Source organism: Passer montanus, unplaced genomic scaffold (genome assembly GCF_014805655.1).
Source record: "Passer montanus isolate IOZ18808 unplaced genomic scaffold, ASM1480565v1 scaffold11, whole genome shotgun sequence".
In the NCBI taxonomy this organism is placed as follows: Eukaryota; Metazoa; Chordata; class Aves; order Passeriformes; family Passeridae; genus Passer; species Passer montanus.
In genome coordinates, this window is record NW_024357613.1 from 1,820,326 (window position 1) to 1,839,458 (window position 19,133).

Sequence of the window (19,133 nt, forward strand, 5' to 3'; positions counted from 1 at the left end):
GGTGGTGGTTTTTTGTTTTTTGGGGTTTTTTTTGTGTGTGTTTTTGTTTTTTTTTAATAGCAAGAGCTATTCAGTAGCAAGAGCTGTTAAAATTGCTTCAAATTCTGACTGTTGTAATTGCTCATAATGCCATGAGTCAATTAAGTGGCAGCATTGCAGAATCTTAGTTTTCTGCAGAGAGTACATTATTCTTCTGTGTCTTAAATTAGTGCTTATTATTGCAGCGCCATTTATTCCTTGATTATTGTGTGACTGAAGGAAAATGGGTAGTGGGGTGCAGTGCAAATCTTTATTTAAAACTGTGAATCCTGGGAACAGCATGAAGAGATGCTGTATTTGCTTTTATGAATTTTCTGTGGGAATTGTGAGCCAAGCAGGAGCAGGGAGGTGGTGATGCAGTGTGCAGCTCTTTGAATGTAAAGCTCCAGGTAATGATCTTTCAGAGCATACACTTCTTAAAGAATGAGAGTTTTATTTACTTATTATAAGGTAAGTGGTGGAGAGTGCCTGCCACACTAAAGGCTGGGTTCCAGGTTTTGCTCTCAGCTCTGTGTAAAATAGTTTCATTTCTATGGTTCCAGGTGGGACCAGAGCTGTGCTTTTTAGGTTGGCTAAGACTGAGGACTGAGGCTCTGCAATCTGCTGTAGAAGAAGGAAAGGAGCAAAATGAGAACACTCTGCTCAGAGCTGATATTTAACCTGGTTTTGTCCTTTCCACCATTTTAGTTGTTGCCTTTCTGACAGTGCCAGCTCCCATTCCTGCAGCGAGGGCTGGTACTGGGCCCAAAGAACAACTTTTCATCACGATGGCCCAGCTGGGTTCCTGCAGCTCTTCTCAGTCTTTGCTTTCTTATCTGCGTGGCAGCAACCGGTGCCCTGCAACCCCTGACTGATGGCTGGGCTGAGTGGTTTGAGAAGCCCTTCAAGAACAAACTGTGGATGCTGATGCTGGTGCAGAGCAGTGCAGCCTTTCCTGGGCAGAAGCAGCCACAGCTTTGGTGCTTCCTTCTGCTTCCCCTTGCCTCCTTGCCACTGCTGTGGTGAGAGCCATACAAATTGTAGCAGCTCTCCATCGACTGCTGTGCTCTGGCTCCTGAGTTCTGCAAAGGATGCAGCACTCTCCAGCTCTGTGAACGCCTTTTCCAGAGTGAATTTGGAGGAAAAAGGTGGAGTGGAATGTGGTGTCCTGGGGGTGAAATTCTGGCCTGAGCTGCTGGGTGGACAGGCAGATCTGGTGCTGCAGGCAGGGCTCCTCTGTAGGGTGTCACTCACAGGGCCATGACTTTGCTGGCTCAGTCCCTGTGGGTTTGGCTGTTCCAGGCTGCTGCTCAGCTGCTGGCAAAGCTGACTTCACCCCTCAGTGATTTTTGACATGTCCAGATTTCTGATGAAACCAGTGCCTTTTCAGTCTTTGCTCTCTTGGTCTGTACAAGGGCTTTGACTTACGGTGTTCCTCCCTGCAGGATCTCTATCTCTTCTTTTGCAGGGCTTTTATCCTGGCTTTAGTCTCTAGATGTCCAAGCAAGCTCAGCATAGATGCTATGATTCCTCTGTTTAGTTACACACTTGCTTAAATCCCATTGTTGTTGGAGGTTGGGGTAAAGATTAAATCCCTTCTAGAGCTGAGATCCAGGACACTCTGGGTAAGGTACACATTGCAGAGGCGCTGCAACTTTGTAATTACAGTCTTGATTTTAACATTATTCAGGATGCAGAATCCACTCCAAGGTTTGAAAAGAAAAAAAAATTAAACATTTGAATGCTGAAACATCTTTTCCTTACGAAAAAAAAAAAAAGAATTTGGGTATAGTACTAATGCTTAATTATTTGCTTTTCAAACTGCATCGCTCTCTGGGGAATTATATAAGCCTTAAATTTCACCAAGCAGAACACACAAACAAGGCAAAAAAAATCATCAAATCTTTGTAGCTGTGTATCAGATTGACAATAAGACGTAAATTAAACCAATGAACATTTTTCTTTTTTCCACTTCTCCCCTGGAAGGCAAATTAAAAACAAGTTAAAAGTCCTGTCTTAAAATTAAATATCCTTTGATTTCAACAGATTTCATGTGAACACATGAACCTGAACAGCTTGAAAGGGTACTCCAAACCCACAAAAAAGCCCTGGTCAGTCTGTCTTGATGAGAGGTTTAGCCTCATCCACCGAATCAGAAGCAAGAAATGCCGTCTCTATTCACTTGGGTAAGTGCTCTCTTTAAAAGAAAGGAAATTATTTCATGGCAAGTAGCTTCAAAAAGCCCTATAAATAAAACACATGCTGCAGCAAGGTTATCTTCTAAAATACAAACTTTTTTCAGGTATGTTGATGTGCTTCTGTAAACTTTCTTTTTAGGGAAAAATCCTTTCTCCATGAGGGTCTTTATTTTCCTTTGTCTTTCTAATATTGGTAGGAAAACAAATTGCTTGCTGGTGAGTTGTGAGTGGTAGTTCATGGAGAGGAAGGTGGAAATCAAAGGGGTAAGCTAAGAAGCCTACAGCATCTGCCTTGAGGAGAGGTGACTTGCATATCTGCCAGGGATTTCAGCAGCATTGCTTACAAACCTTCATTAACCAGCTCTGGGACAAAACAGTACATTTCCATAGGAGAGTGTTTGCTGGACACCTCAGGGGTGACGTGTGCCAAAGTGATAGTGACAAAGGCAGCTGTGGCTTTACTTTGAAATGTTTCCAGTGTTTATGATGTTTACAGCACTTGAAAGTGAAGTTTTCACTCTTCTCAGAAGAAGTGCTTTCACAGGTAGCAAATCCACGCGTGCAGCCTGTTTCCCTATAGTAAAACATTCTGTTGTCCTGGAGGATGAGGGAGGTCAGTCCTCGCAGTGCTTCAGGCCATCAGCACACAGATACATTAGGAGAACAGTCACTGGGATCTGGAGCTCATTTCACACAGATCACCATGTAGAGCTGCTTAATAAAAGTGTACTTGCTGTCCTGAGGGGCAGCTTTAAGCTAGAGGCATATTGAAAGGCTTCATCTCCCTTGAACCAGTGTGGTTTATTCCTGTGATTTTGCTGCTGTGGATTTACAAAGGGTGGATAGCAAGGAACCGTGCTGGGGTGGCATTTCTCATGGCAGGTAACACCTGCAGTGAGCATGGAGGGGAGGCAGGGTGCCCTCTGGTCAGAGGAAGTGGTTTTGGTTAATTTGGGTGGGTTTATACTTTGACTGAGTGTATTTGAGCTGTAAAGACCCAGATTCTCTGAGAGGGAGGTGCTCTCAGGTTTTGTTCAGCAGCACTGTTCTGTGGCAGAACAAGAGACAAATCACGTATACAGAGAGAAGATTTCTCTTGACTACTGCTGCTTCTTATTTTCTGGGTGTTGTTTGCAATATATTTCAAATTACACTTACCTGGCATTACTGCAAAATAGAGGTTTGCATGATTTATTTTCCTCCTCAGCTTTTCATGTTCCTATAAAACTTAGGAGAGATGCAGTGTTACCCCATGCTCAGTTCCAGAGTTTACTGTCTGACTTTAGTACTGAGTTATTGCCTGAGGGCCCTTCTAGTAGTAGGGAGAGGCAAGCACATTCAGGTGGAAAATCAGCTAAGTTAAATAGCATTCTGGGGGTAGGTACAGCTTTCCTTTGATTATAGTGGAAGTCTGGGATAAGGTGGCTGCTGATTTTGGATGTCTTGTCAAAGTACTCAAATTTCAGTGGAATTAACCTAGACCTTGTCCTTCAAGCTGCACAATCATTAATATTAGACCTGAGCTCCTGTGTTGATGTCCATTTTCCCTGTTGTTAAGGGTCAAATGTAGATTGAGAATGGTATTTTTGTTGAATTGTCCACTAGGCACAACACAGAGTTGATTTAATCCATGCTAGGAGGTGCAGATTAGGCACAAAGCTGACCAGCACTGAGATATTTTGCTAATGGTTTTGAACAAGACTGAGCCAGTGTGTGCATACCAGTGCTTTATATGTGGTGCTGTTCTGTGTATGGGCCAGGGAGCATGAGTGCCAGAATTTCTGTAGTGATGGAACACTAGGGTTTAGCAGGGATTGAAATTGATGTCGGCTCTCCCATCAATCAGTCATCAGATACACACATGCAGTAAGTAACCAACCAAGATGCATCACAGAAAACACCTGAAAAATTAAAGGGAAATACTTGAGGTTACGGAGAAGCAGTCTAAAATCCATCAGTTTACTTCTGCAAACTTTGGAGCTCGTTGCTGCATAATTCTTCTCCTCAGACTCACTTCCTTTAGTTTATGACAGACAGAAAAGTAATTTTGTTCTAAGGCAAAAATCCACTTTAAACATTTTTGTTATCTCATACGTTTCATAAAGAGCAAATGGGGAGCAGCTGCTGCTAATGCAGAGCATTCATTGTGGAGAAAATGGATGGAGGACAAATGTGAAAGTTCAGTGGGAGTGTTACCAGGAATCCTGAATTAAATCCATATATCATTAAAACTGGAATAAAAAAAAATCGTGCTGCTTAAGCTTTGCCTCCTTGAATGCCATAGAAGAAGTTACTTGTGAATGGGAGTGAGCAGTGTCTGGAACATCTGGGGATCTTTTTAGATTAGTATTTGTTGCTTCCACTACTGGGAGGCAGCAAGGTTTTTGCTTGGGGGACAGGATTTCCCAGTGTGATACATAATTGCAATATGCATTAGTGAGCTCTAGTTATTAGTGCTAAATCTGCTTAGATTAAACTAAGTCAGTTACAAACACCACAGGCAGCCACTCAAGCTGGGATAACATAAATGAATGGGATTTCAGAAACTTACCAGCAAGGTTTAAAGAGTCTTGCTGTAATACAGCATAAATGCCATTTCAGGTGCATCCTAAAGTGCATGTAGGAGCTTTAGGATTCAGGCAGGGGGTTTTTTTCCTGAGCTGCTGAGCTCAGTCATCTTCCTTTGAAAGAGGAGGGGGGGGAGGGGGAACAGAGAAAGGGAAAGCTGGACCTTAGCTTGCATGTATAGCAAGTTAGGACCTTAACTTGCATGTACAGCAAGTAAAGGTAGCTATATGCATAGCTCTCTCCTGCGGGACAGAGTACCTGCAGTGGGAGCTGGAGTGCCTGCAGTTTTCAGGCTGGATCAGCTACAGGTGTCCCCCAGAGCCGTGCAGAGGGGACAAAGCAGCCTTTGTGCGCTCGCTGTGCCCCTGGTGGTGCAGGGCCCGCTGTGATGCTTCACGCAGTGCCAGCTGCAGCCCAGTGCCCATTCTGAGCGCAAGGCTCCGTGCCCCGTGCCCCTCGGTGACCCCTGGGAGCAGCCAGGGGACACTGCTGCCCGCCGTGCTGCCCTGCGGCCCGCGGCAGCGGGGCCAGCGAGGCCTCCATGTGCCCACCCGCGGCCGGGAGAGGCCGCGCTGGGCTGAGTGCCCCCCTGCCCCCGCACAGGGCACTGCGGGCACCTCTGGCAGCGGGCTCCCTTCTCCCTCACGGGAAAAACAGGCCCCTTTCTTCGGCAGGTTTTATTTCGCTGCTGATGGAGGCAGCAGCTGCTCTCTCCTGAGGGCGAGGAAAGGCCTCGCTGGTATTCTATGACCTCCACACTGTCCTTCTAAAATCATGATCCTTTTTTAAGTAACACATCTTTTTAAAGTAACTACATCTTTGTTAGGAGACCTATTTTTTTTTATCTTTTTCATGCTGCATTTTCCCTTTGCATGATGACAAGTGGGCCAGGCATTTTTTGAACCAGTTCCTTTGGAGAGGACTTTATTTCCTCTCCTGTATATTTGCTGTTGGCTGGATCTCTCTTCAGGCATAAATTTGAGCTGTTAACTAGAGTGCCAGAAGACACATCATGCCCATCTTTACCCTCATCTGTATTTTTTTCCCTGTTTCCCCCCGCTGTGAATGAAACTCCCTTTGCAGTCCACACGAGCAGCAATCTGTTTGGAGGCAGCCTGAGGTTTGTCTGCACCAAAAGCATCTGGCGCTCTGGATTGTGCCAGCTGGTATGGTTCGAAGTGTGTCACGGACACACGTGGCCATCAGTCGCTGGTGGGCTCATCACTGACACTGTGACTGTCCCCAACAATTCCCATGCTGTTCATTTTTAGCCACTGTCTCATTCCTGAGGGATTACACTGCTCTTTGTCCATCGCTGACCCTTCTGTAGAAAGCCACATGCAAACAAACATGTCGATTCACTTGGTTAACTTCTGAACTTTTTTCCTAATGTGTGCTGAATATATTAAAAGAAAACTCCTCTCTTTTCCTCCCACCCAGCTGTATGGGTTGGAACCCTGTGAATTAAGGTTGTTCTTAAAAGCATGCTGGGCTATTTTTGCACACTCTCTCTCCTCCTGTTTTCCCAAAGCGAAGGTTGAGGAGAAGACAGCGTCCTAGGGTATTGTTACAGTGTGCTTGGCCAGTATTACAGCAAGTGTCATACTGTGTTGTCTCCTCCTGTTTTCCCAAAGGGAAGGTGGCTGAGGAGAAGACAGTGTCCTAGGGTATTGTTACAGTGTGCTTGGCCAGTATTACGTCATACTGTGTTGGTAACTTCCAAAACAAATGCTCTGCCATACATTGTTTCATGAGTTGAATTAATTTTATCTTACCTGTGTGTCATCTGTGTAGGTCATTTAGTGCTGGCCTAACGTTGTACCATAGCATGTGACGTGATTTAAAATGTGCCACCTTTCACATATTGATGCAAATAGCCAAAATTATTTCAGACCCACACCATTGCTTAGGATAACTGGGGTGTAGCATAGCAGGTGCTCTGCTAGTGCATCTGAGAGTACTGCCCTGTCATGGTCTGTGCACAACAGATAAATGCTCTGCTGTTAGTACAGAGTGAATAATCTCAGTTGTACAATTTGCAGTACAACTGATTTTAAAAAAATCTTAATTCTCAGTGCTACACGTGTGTATCAAACAGCTTAATTTTGTTTAAGTTTAATGTTTACTGCGTGATTTGAATCACATTTGCAATAAGCTTGGAGGAGTAGGAATGAAGAGAACATCCTGTTTTACGGAGTAGGGCAGGCCTGTGGTTCAGATGTGTGACTGCAATGGTAAATACCAGATTCTTTTCGTTTTAGTGCACCCTGTGTGAACCACTGGGCTGTAGGAGGTGGGAATATGGCACAGCCTTTTAAAACACGTCTTCTTGCAGAGGCAGGGACTGAGACAAAACTGCTGTGCAAAGGGGCTATTAATTTTTCTTCTTCTTTGGGGTCTTCATCAAATTAGCAGCAATATTTCTCTCAAGTTTATGTAACAACCCTGCTACTGGTGTTAAGGGCTTATTTTTAAATATGCTATTTTAAATCTGTGTCTTCCTGTCCACAGAGAAAGAGAGGCATTTGATTCTTGTACCTTTTCTGTACTGGTGGTCACTGTGGGTCCTGTTTGTAACAGGTGACAGGTGTGGCATGAAATATGCCAGATTTTTACAAAGCAGTACTGCATATTTTTTAAATATATTTTCTGTTCTGCTTATGTTTAGTTATTGGAAGTTTGTGCAGCAGAGACTAAGGAAAGTATTGTAAACTTTTAAAGAAAAAAAGCAAATTGAAAATAAAGAAATATATTTAAACATAAAATATTAATATGAATAATGACAGCACAAAGATCCCAATGTTTAATTTACTTTTGTACAAATTTTGCCAACTTCTAAATTAAGGAAAAGCTCTTTGGGAAAGTTATCAGCCTGGCTAAAAGTGGTTTAGTTCTTGCCTAGAAAGTTCTAATATTGCATTGAGTTTGAATTTTCCTCAAGTTAAGTTAATTCATCCTCAGAACGTCCTACTCACTAACAGTTCTTTTTGCTACATTAATAGTTACAGCTGCTTTATTTTCCTTTTTTTTTCTTTTTTTTTTCTTTTTTTGCATAGGTTAGGCCACGATGACAACCAGTTTGAGCTCAGCATGGCCAACAGTGGCTGCGAGGTGCATCGCTTCGACCCCAGCATCAAGGCCGCTCACATTCAGGAGGGCCAGCACCTCTGGTACCATCGCCTCTCCATTGACTGGAGGGATCCCAACCCAGCCATTGCAGCCCACAAACTTCACAGCAACACAAAGAAGCTGGGCACAGTGTTGAATGAATTTGGACATCAGAAGGTAAGGAAGGGCTTACATGTCAGGTTTCTGGCTGCAGGGTTAGGTGTTGGGAAAGCTCCAGATCTCCCTTCTTGCTGCCCGAAGAGACCAAGCACTTTCCAAGCTCTTTTCCTGATAGTGGATTTTCTTCAGCAGTACTTGTAATGCATTTCTTTTAGGGGTGCCTTTTCTCTCTTGATTTCTCTGTGTGCTGATAACAGCCACAATGATTTTAAATCCCTAGCAGTATAGCAAATTCTTTCTCCTCCTCACTTCCTTTTTCCTTGAACTATCTGGTGACATTGGGTGCCAGCACATTTAGTCCTGTGGAAGTTCTGGTCTTTGCCTGAGTATGAAAACTAAATTGCTCACACAGACAAGTTTATAAAGAGAAAACAATATTTGCAGCAGTAATTAGAAGAGAAGAGGTAATGGATGGTTTGTTTACATTTTCAAGGTCACTGTTCCTAATTACAGTCCTCAAAAACAAAAACATCCTGTTTTGAAATTGGCAGCAATCGGTGGGGTGTTTTTTTAGCATTTCCAGTTTGTTTCTAAGGAACTATAAAGACATCAGGAATCTACAAATCTCAAATAAATGTTGCCATAATACATTTCAGGAAGTTCTTAGGTTGCTTTTAAGATAATTTTTCCTTCAGAGGATATACAAACATGAATTCAAATGCTAATATACTTCATTGCCTGCAGCTAGTTCTGCTTGTCTTTGTTTTTCAAGGAATAGGCAGCCTGGGCTAAGGAGGTGCTCTTCTGTAAGATTTACAAAGCAAGCAGTGTAATGTTTGTTTGGTTTATTATTTTAAAATGCAAGATGTCCTTTTCAGTTCGATTTTTACTTTTTAAAAAATGTTTTATTTTGGATCAGCTCTACTGATTGGAACATTTTGAAGATAAGAGCAGAGAAAAGGAGCCTTTATCTTCTTCTTCCTTGTGATACTGTAACTGTACTAGGCTTTGCATTAGTGAAACATCTGGGGAGACAGAGATGGCTTTTCTTTGATGTGTGCCTTGCATTGTTTTGGTTTTAGAAGAATTAGTCACACAGCAAAAAACTAATGATCTGATCCAGAACAAGTGTACAAGTCTTGTGACATACCAGACCTGCTGAGGCCAGTGTCAGGTTATCATGGTAGAACAGAGTGGTTGTAACACCTTCTGTGAAAGAGAAGGATGTAGGGGTGAATTCTGAGTGTGTAACTTTCTGAAAACAGTGGGCTGGATGGCAACCAAGGAACATAAGCACACATAACTCATGCAACCAGGCTTTCCTCTAGCTGTGTACTTATGACATGGGATTTGGTTAAGTGTTTTGGTGCATTATGAACAGTGTATAAAGCCTCTTGCTCTGGTAGCATTTGAGGAGCTCCCCTGTGCAAACCTATGGCTTAGCAAAGTCAGGAGCTGACTTTCTCCCAGTGGGGATAAAGGTGTTACACACTCTGAGACTTTCTGGTGTTGAAATACCTGAATGGGCTGACTGTCCTCACATTTTTCTGTTTAGGTTTTCTTTAACTTAGAAGGAAGGCAGCCTGAGAAGTTGTATATTGTGTAGAGACACCATTCTTCTGTTAAATGTGAGTGGAATGTTCCCTTGGCTGAATAAATAAGTTAATTCAAAACAGTTTCACAGAATATTTTCCAAAGCACTTTTTTTCAATTAGAAAATTAAAACATGCTCTTCGTCCCATTTTTAATTTAAAAAACCCTTCCGCCTACCCTCAACGTTGTTCCATTCCCACTTCAAGGCAGGAATTCCAGGCAGCTGCATTTGAAGTTAATGCTTCATTTTATCCATGCTTTTATTCTTTGAGATTTGGGACTTGATCCAAGACCCTACAAGTGACTGAAACTACTTCCACTGATGTTAGAAAATCAGGCTGATGAAGGCTGCACAGACAACATCTCCTGGAGTTCTTGCTGTTCTAGTCTTGAAAACTTGCATTTTGGGGGTTTTGTGTGCAAGAGAACGAAAGAACTTAGATGTGCTCATTTGCACCCTAGCTCAGATGAGAGCACACCTGCTATTCTTCCGGCAATACTGGGACCTCATCCACACCAGGAAAAGCCACCCTGATATTCTGGCAAGAAATACAAACACTTTTTGGAGTCAGAGTGGATGTGAGAAAAGATTAGAAGAACTTGATCTTTCTAACTGGCTATGTGGCAAAACAGTCCTCGGTTCTCCGAGGATTGTAAATAGCCTGGAGGCAGAGGACTTATCTAGTAATATATTAGGATGTGGCTGACAAAGGAAACGTAGTCAGAGTATTTTTGGGAACCATTAGAGTGTGAAATCTCTTAAGCCCTGGAATAATCTCCAAAGGATGTCATGGGAGCCTTATTTCCTGATATACAGATCTAGACTGAAAATTTACTGGTGTATCTTCTGAGAAGAGCAATCTTTTATCAGCCACAGGAAAGCATAAAGATGTAAAAATTGATCTTGCTCATCTGCCTTTCTCATCCTCCCCCCCCGCCCTCAACTTTATTGCTGAACATGCAAACTCTGTAGGGCACTCTTGATGAACAGTGGGGAAAAAAGGGAGAAAGCCACTGAGGGGCCATGATTCTTATGGCAGTGGAGTTCAGCTTTATGAAAGCTTTCACTTTCCTACTCTCTAACTACCTACAGGGGTGAGGATGCTACAGTCTGGTGTTTCCCATAGATTAATGATAGATTCATGAAAAGCTTCCTTTCTAGAGAGTTGTTGGATAATTCAAGTCAGAAGGGATCTTGAATGGCTTGTGGTTCAGTCCTCTGCTCAAAGCAAGGTCAGCTGTGAAATCAGATCAGGTTGTAAAAGGCTTTACCAATCTGGTCTTGAAAAATTTGCTTTACCAATCTGGTCTGATTTTTCTCCAGACCAGAGATTTTCCAGCTTCTCTGAGTCATCTGTTGTCGTGCTGGACTGTTCTCTTCGTGAAAATGTTTCTCCATATATCTGGTCTGAACATCCCTGATTTCCTTTCATGTCTGTTGGCTCTTGTCCTGCTTCTATGCACTGCTAACCCTTAACAAGCAATTCAAACCAAGCTACTAAGTGTATTCTGTATTCCAAAGATTATGCTGTGAAGCACAATTAAAAACCTTCCACAGAAAGGCCCTGAGGAGCAGGAAAAAAAGCAAGATTTTATTCTGTCCCAAATGGACAGTGGTCACACATGCAAATTCTTATTTCAGTAGCAGTTTTCCTCCCTCTGGAGCTCTGCAGGACAAGTCTCTTGTCGTGCCCTCAGTAAGTGCTATGAGTTTGCATTCCTTGGCAGTATGGCTTGCCAGTGAATGAAATTGTTTCTTGTAAAACAAATTAATCTGCAAAGCAGAATCTGAGAATGCTGGGTAAAACCCTAATTTAATCAGGAAGTGCTCATAGCTGTAACTTTCAGGGGACAGCAGAGCTGTGTTCAACTCCTGACATTCAAGTTATCTCAAAAAAATTGTGTAAAAGACCAAACTGTGTCATTCTTTGTTATGAAAAGAAATGCAAATCAATCTTTACATCCTGATTTCAATTTGAAGGCTTTAATTTACACTCTCTATTCATGAAGATTTTTTTTTTTCTGTAACAACTTGGATAATTTTGCTTCTTTTTATTGAATAGGCTTCAATTTAGGATTTTAAAAGGAAAAAACTCTTCACCTGTTATTTAATACTCAACACAACTTCAAAACACTATACCCTGAAGTCATTTTGATTAATAACATCATCTCCTCCTAGGCAAGTAATTTATCACTTGCTCTTCTCCTCAAGTAGAGACTATAGAATTTATTTTATGCTGCTTTCAGCTTTGTGAAGGCTGATGTGAAAGGACAAGTATTAAAGAAAGGATTAACCATTTTTACTTAAAATCAGCTCTGGTGGTAGCACACAAATATATATAAAAGTCCAGAGAAAATGTGTAACAGCTTAGATGTGCATGGTGATTTTATTAACAAAATAAAAAATAAACTCTTTAGATTGGGAAATGTCCATGTTCAAGTTTTGTAGCAATGAAATCTGTGTAATTACTCTTTACTATGCATACCTTAGGGCTGTAGGGGCCAGAATAAGCTTTTGGATTCTTGACCCTGCCTAGACAAAACCATTTAACTTTGGTTATCCTTTGCAAGGCTAGACTTAGGTAGAGCCCAGGAAGCCTGGGGGTTGCTTGGTGTGAGTTGCATTCACTGAGGTTCGCTGTGCCCTAGCTCGGTGTGTGGGTGCCACCAGTGTTTGCACACTCAGCTTGTCTCAATTCCCAGCAGGACCTCAGCACCAGCTGATGAGCACCTGCAGACTGGTCCTGATGTGGAATCCTCAGCTCAAGATGAGAAACCAGGAGCTCAGGAGCCCAGAAGCTCTTGCAGGGACATGAGTCCTTGTCCCTGGTGCTGCTGCAGCTGGGGAACAGCTCCCATCACTTTGCTGGAATAGGGGGCACAAGTTCAGATCTGCTCTGCTACGTGTGGCTTATTGTCAGAAAGAACAAATGAGACCAGGTCTTTTGAATTGTTGCATCACAAATCCTAAAGTAAATGTGTGGAATTCTGAATTCTTGAAAGGGTTTAATTTTTTCTTTGCTTTTTATGCTTATTTGGGGCTTTTCCAAAATCTCAATTCTAGAAGGAAAAAAACCCACCCTTCATCTGATTTTTAGCCTCATTATTTTTACATCCAATTTTTCTTGTGCAATCAATGGTCTCTAAGCTTAAGTGGCCCTTTTTCTGCAGCTGTTATTTACCATCTATATATAGCAGTGAAGAACAGCCTTTGCTTTTGTAGGGTTATCATACTGGCCTTTCTAAGATTTCTCCAACATGAGAGATCCTGTATTTCCCGTAACATCTTATTTGTGTTGTGCTGCCCCTCCTGCAGCTGGAGCATCAGCAATCAGTACTATTCATAAGTCCCAATGGTGTCTCTGCTAAGGTTCAGGCTGTGACTGCCTTCTTCCTGGAAATGTCCTGACTGTCCTTCCCTGGAAATGTCTGCACTTATTGCTTATCATCTTGTTTGCTTTTTTGTGACTCATCAGACTGTCTCCTTGTTATATCGGTTTCTGAATGGCACAGTATAAAGAGTTTTGTCCCAGAACACTGATTTTTTTCATAGTGTAAATGGCTGGTCATGACCTATTTGCAGAAGGAGTAACTCTGCTTAGCAAAGCCCCATTTTGCACCAGACAGATGCAATACCATAGCACTTAGAGCTTATAGTCTAAATAAATGACCTGCACAGGATGGTGGAGCACGAACCTCACCTCCATTAACTTAAATTTCTACATTTGAGATAGCTGTTGAGGTCCTTATAGACTCAAGCTAAACTGTTATGGTGCAGTTTGTCTCATTCAAGGGCAGACATTGCTGCAGTTTGAGCACTAACTGGAGCCACGTGGGAACCCTGTGTTTGGGGGTCTCTCAGACAGCTGGCAAATCTTACTCCCCTTGCTGAAAAGAGGCAGTCAAGCTGGTGCAGATGTTTCTACCTGCAGTTGGAAACACTGCCTTCTGTAGCCCTGTAATAGTTGCCCGAGTAATCCACAAGTTCATGGCACAGTGTTTCTTTCCTGCATGTATGTATTTTTTTCATTTCAGGGATAATGAAATCAAGGTGATGATAGGTCTATATTTGCTTAATCAGCTGGGTCTGCTTCTGCCTGAAGTATTTTAATTGTAGGTAGATTGAAAAGTTTGGCTGCAACTAAAAATAGGCTTGACAACCTCATGTTTCTGGAAGCAAAGATCTTTGGATAGTGATTTACTGCTCACCACCTCTTGCTTCTGGTGTTGTGTGCACAAAGTGCCTCATGCACTTTCCTTTACAGGTTTTCTCTTGGTCCCTTATGTCTCCTTTTGCCTCATTTAAATTCTCTCCACCAGGAGCACTTCTCAAGACATTGTTAAGAATATTGGTATTTCTAGACAGCGACCTGAAGGTGCTGCTCAGTATGCAATTGTCAGGCATGGAGGAAAGATCTTTTTAATGATACCACTGGCTGAATATGGTGCAATCCATAGCCTTGTCTTCCCCTAGGAAAAGGCCTAGTGCAACACCTGAATTGTAATGAACGTGTTGAAGTATTGCGCTGTTGAAGCAGAACTTATTCAGGTTATCTTTCAAAAAAAGAAATAAAGGCACTTTCAAAGCATATTATTGTCTGCTAAAAATTAGAAGGGAAGGACAATTCTTTTTAGTGTTTTGTTTTCCTTTTTTTGTTTTTTGTTGCCTTTGTTGTGATTGTTAAGACCCTTCAGAAAAAAATCAGGTTGTAAAAATCCACTTTCCCCCAGTTTTGCTAGAGGGCTGTGCAAGCTGTGCTCAATTCCACCTTCCTATTTGACTATTTCAGTGTGTAAGAGTTGCATTCAGAGGAGCATGGCACTCGCTGCAGGCACCATGGAGTCAGCATTGCTGTGCTGCTGCTGCAGGAAACCAGGGAGTCCTGCTCCCTCCTCCTGCCAAATCTGGAGCTCGGCAGGAGCCTGGGGAGCCTGCCCTGCTTCACGAAGTGGTACCAGCTGCAGGTACCTGCTGAGCTCAGACCTGTATGCACACTCCCCAGCTCCTCCTTAAGCCACTAACCTTTGGCTTAGACACAGTAATGTGAATTTTACAGTTTTAATTTGGCCCAGGTACTGAATATCTGATCAGGGTGGTGGTCCGTGGTGTGGCATGGGTTTAGTGAGAATTGAGAGCAACCCCTTTCTATGAGCATCCCAATTTTTTCTCCACTAGCCATCTTTCTCACAATTTCCCAGTGGTGTTGACATTAACAAGCACTTCAGATAAATGCCCTGTTCAGAACCTCTAGGAGTTTTCTAAAAAAATGTACTTTGTTTTCTCCCCACATTTGTCCCTCCTCCTGTCATGGTTTACAAGTTCTTGTCATTGGAATTGGCCATATCTTGTTTCAATACTTTCACCTTAGTGTCTGGATCCTTTCTGGTCTCTCTTTTGACCTGACAGCAGTTTAAGGTTCTGTTCTCAAAAATTTGAAATCCAGAGGTCAAAGGCTTAGCAGTTCTTCCTGCCTGTCCCAGATGAAATCTGAGTTGTGCAAGCATTTTGTGATGGTTTTTATTCATGTTTTCAGGAATGTACATGCAGCTTTCTTTCTGTCATGATTGCAAGCAAATAGCAGGGTGGACAAACAGTGAAGCAGAAGGGAGGCAGGTTGGCACCTTAGACCAGAAATTGAATGAAAAAAAAATAGATCCCCATGGAGGGATGCAGTCTCAAAGGACTTTATTGCTCTGGCAAGTGCAGATGGGAACCAAGTCCTCCACCAGATTTAACTGGAGCTACTTGGATATACCAGGGCTGCTGATTCTCATCCTGCAAGAGATGTTCTTTAAGGTGTGGTGGACATTTTTTGAAGATGGTACTCTGGTTCCTTTCTTCAGTTACTTACATTTTGAAGGCCCCCATGGGCACTGTGTTAATAAACTATAGAAGGCCAAAATGCAGCCAAAATTCTGTTTACTCTGAGCGACTGTTTTATGGTAGCCTAAGCTCTCTGTCCCTTGCAAAGCACACACACACTTGCAGGTCTTGCTCCTCAGGGCTTTGGAATCAATTGTTGCTTCACTATTTGCCTTCTATTGCAAACCTCCTGCACTGAGAGCCCCCTTGTCGTGCTGCAGTGTGCTTGACCTGTTGCTGCTGGCTTTCACTTTCAGCAAGACCAGGATAATGTGGCTTTATGCAAGCACGGAGCTGTGTCCCACCATCCACACTTGGTGCAGCACAAACACACTGCAAATATTTGTTCCCCTCTGATGAAGAGGCTTGAGGGTCTAGCATACACCATTTATCCTTTTGAGTAAATATCCGTTCCCACAGGCACCCAGCAGTGTCTGGCAGATCAAAAGAGCAGAAAGGAAAGGGTTTCCCCCCCTTTGTTGGGGGTGGGCAGCAGGACATCTCCTGCAGGATTAGCTGGCTGAATGCGCGTTTTGCAAAGCGGCTCCTGCGCTCAGCCAGGGCTGCACACAGAGCGGCTGTGCTTCCAGCTCAGCTGCTGCAGGAGTGCATGCAGTGTTTTCAATGTCTGTTTGCAGTCAGCATAGGCATTGGCAGAGATTTTGCAGCTGGTCAGGCTGTTAATTTATTTAAAGTCAGGGTTTCTGCAGATTGTTTATGGGATTTTTCCTACTTGGACAATCTAGACATTGGATGGAAGGACCAGGCAAGGGGTCTGGGTTGTTTTCATCTTTCAGCATACAGCAGGAGAGTCATGCAAAGTGGAAAAGGTAGCAGGGTGCAAATGGGAGCTGGAGCACAGTGTTACTGAGCAGAGGTGCACATTTGTGAGCTGCTGCTACTCAGAGCAGATGAGGAGGTCACTGTTTGAGGGCTTATGTCCTCATGGTGACTTTTCACCATTTCCTCTGAGGAAGCATCACTTTGAGTCTTCAGCTAGTGGTGAGGTTCCTGTTGCCTGCTGTGGAGACAGGTCTCAGTTTAAAGAAAGGGGAACAAAGATCTTTGATGCTCAGTTTGTCTTGTGAGGGGAAGGTCTTCTCCCTCAGCCACGTCCCTGTGCAGTGTGTGCCTGCTCCATGCAGAGGGTTTGTAGAACCTATTCTCTGGGTCACTGTACAGGAACCTTGGATTTGCTGAGTAGCAAGCTAGACAAGATGTCTGGCTTTAAAATCATTTTAGTGTAGAGCTAGCTAAACCCATCAAACATTTCTGAAAATCAATTCTGGCTTGGGGATCTGTATTATTGTATGACAGGAAGATGATTAACAAGTGACCTGCTGTCTCTGACTAGTCCAGTGTCCAGCACAAAATAGGAAAGATACTAAGAACTGGTGCCATGACAAACAATGATGTTTGTGGTGACAGAAGGCTACAGGTGAAAACCTGTGACCTCCTGACCAAATGCAGCCAGGGAGAAAGGATTTCAGGCCATGCTGATCTTGTAAATCATCTGGGGGGTGTTTGTCCAAAGATTATGTTATCCATTGATAAAGTGTCATTAAAAGAAGCCTTTTGCCAGCTAAAAGGTCTTTTCTTCTCTGCCTGTCCACTGGAGTAAGAGGCATTGCTTAACTGGTCCAGTTGACTGGACTGGACAGAGTCTATGTATCTTTTATTCTGTAATGGGTCCTCAGAGAGAAATTGCTTCCAGATGGAGAGAGTATATGGGAAATATCTTGGCATCAGAGACCAAGGGAAGAGCTGGACAATTAAAATGTCAGGTTGCCCCCAGACTTGGGCTCTGAGGCTATGGGAAGGAAACACTTGGGGTAGCAGCATGGATCTATCCTAGGAATCTCTCCCCCCATGGGAGAGCAAGGGCAAGGGCAAAGTGCTTGTGGTGCTCCTGAGCATGCAGCTGAGATTGATGCCTCCTATGTGTGCTGGATGGACTTTCTGGGTGGGTGCATTTGTCTGGGGCCATTACCTGCATCTGGCAAGCTGTTGCTGTACTGATAGTTGGCTGTGAGAAAGTTAAATAAGTTTTTTTACATATTATTTTGAAACATTTTCTCTGATTTAAGTCGTAAACATAGCATTACTTAATATCCTGCTCCTGCTGTGTAATGGGTTCATGGAAGTACATCACCAGAGCTGGGAGAACAGACTGTCACTTGTGAGGCTGTGGAGAATCAGTGGTGAGAGCAGAGGTACAGAGCTTGCCTGCACTCAGTGCAGGTTTTCTGTTCCAGTGATGTGGATATTGTATGAGTAACTTCAACTGGACAGTTGCCCTTTACTGTAAAAAAAGACCAAAGACCCTGTAAGCACCCAACTGCACAAATCAGCTTTGTGACTTTGATGCCTTAAGCAGATTCTTGAAGACATGCCCGATATGCCACACTGGGAGTGTATAATCTCAAATGACACTTTTGTTCCAGAGCCAGTTTGAGACTGGCTGCACAGACCACCAAGAGAGGTGTAAATGTGAGCAGGAAGGAAGGGGAGTAATTTGAAAGAGAAGAGCTGCCGGTTGGAGCTGTACATCACTGTGCAGTGGTGATTGACTTTTCTCCTGATTTCAGCCCTCGTGTTGCTCTGGCCAGGCCCCCAGCAGTCCTGTCTCCCCAGCGGATGGCTGAGAGAGAGGCAGGATGTTTCCCCCTCCCACTGCTCACAGGGAGCATGGGAAGAGACAGTCACAAGCTGCTGGGAGCATAATTTGCTGTTAGGCTCTGTGGCATCCTGGCTGCCATCAGTTACAGCCTTCACTTAGAATAAAAGGGAATGAAAGGGACTTTACATCCAAGCCATCTCCTGCTGGTGAGGATGGGCTGTGGATGTATTTTGAGAGGAAAGAAAATGAGGGAAGTATCATGCTGAAAATCTGCATGTGGGAAAAGGATAAGAGGGAAGTTACAGTTAAACAAAACACACCCAAGCACCTGCTGTTACCTGCAAAGACATGTTATCAAAATGTAAATTAAACAACTTTTTCTAGAGTTTTGTTTTCTGAGAATAGAGAATTGTACTTAGGAACAGAGGGGGAAAACTGATGCACAGGCCAGCAGACTTTTTCTTGCTGTACAGCTGATGTCAGAATGGTAGCCTGGTATCACAGGGAGCCAGAGCAGAGGAATATTTTTCTCTCACACTGTGGGAGCAGCCCTGCAGTTCAGGAGGCTGAGGAGGTTCTGAGCTCTGTCCCTGTGCCTGAAAGCTGTAGCCAGCTCTCCTCTCCTTCCTCCCAAGCTTGCACTGCAGACCTGCTCCCACAGAACTGGAGGGATCCTCTGTACCTGACCTGCATTTGCTGGTTTTGCCTTTCCTGGCTTCCACTTCCACATGCTGAGCTCATGCTGGAAGTAATACAGCTAAATTGCTTCCTCCAGCTACTCACTCTCAATTGACTGTTCTCCATGGGGAGCTTTAAATGATGCCCACGGGGCAGCACAGAGCCTGCAATCCCCGTTAACCCCGGTATTTCAAAAGCGGTCAAGGTGAACAGAGCTCAGATCTCTGCTTTAGGAAATGATGCATACTTGTAACAAGTCATTACCCTAAAAAGAAGAAATGAGCCTTCATACAGTATATGTTGACCTTCACTAAGTAAAACACAATTTTTCAGCTGTTTTATATGCTTGGTTGTGCAGGAGCATGCC

General features: G+C 43.4%; 1 protein-coding gene across 1 annotated transcript in view; it reads left to right on the forward strand.

Moving 5' to 3' along the window:
- METTL24 (methyltransferase like 24) overlaps positions 1 to 19,133 on the forward strand; it is a gene marked incomplete at its 5' end in the record, with an annotated part of 45,308 nt that overhangs the window by 21,330 nt on the left and 4,845 nt on the right. The window contains 2 exons of the mRNA XM_039727640.1: positions 2,065 to 2,204; positions 7,841 to 8,069. Coding sequence (XP_039583574.1) covers positions 2,065 to 2,204; positions 7,841 to 8,069 — 369 coding nt within the window. The remainder of the gene's footprint in view (positions 1 to 2,064; positions 2,205 to 7,840; positions 8,070 to 19,133) is intronic.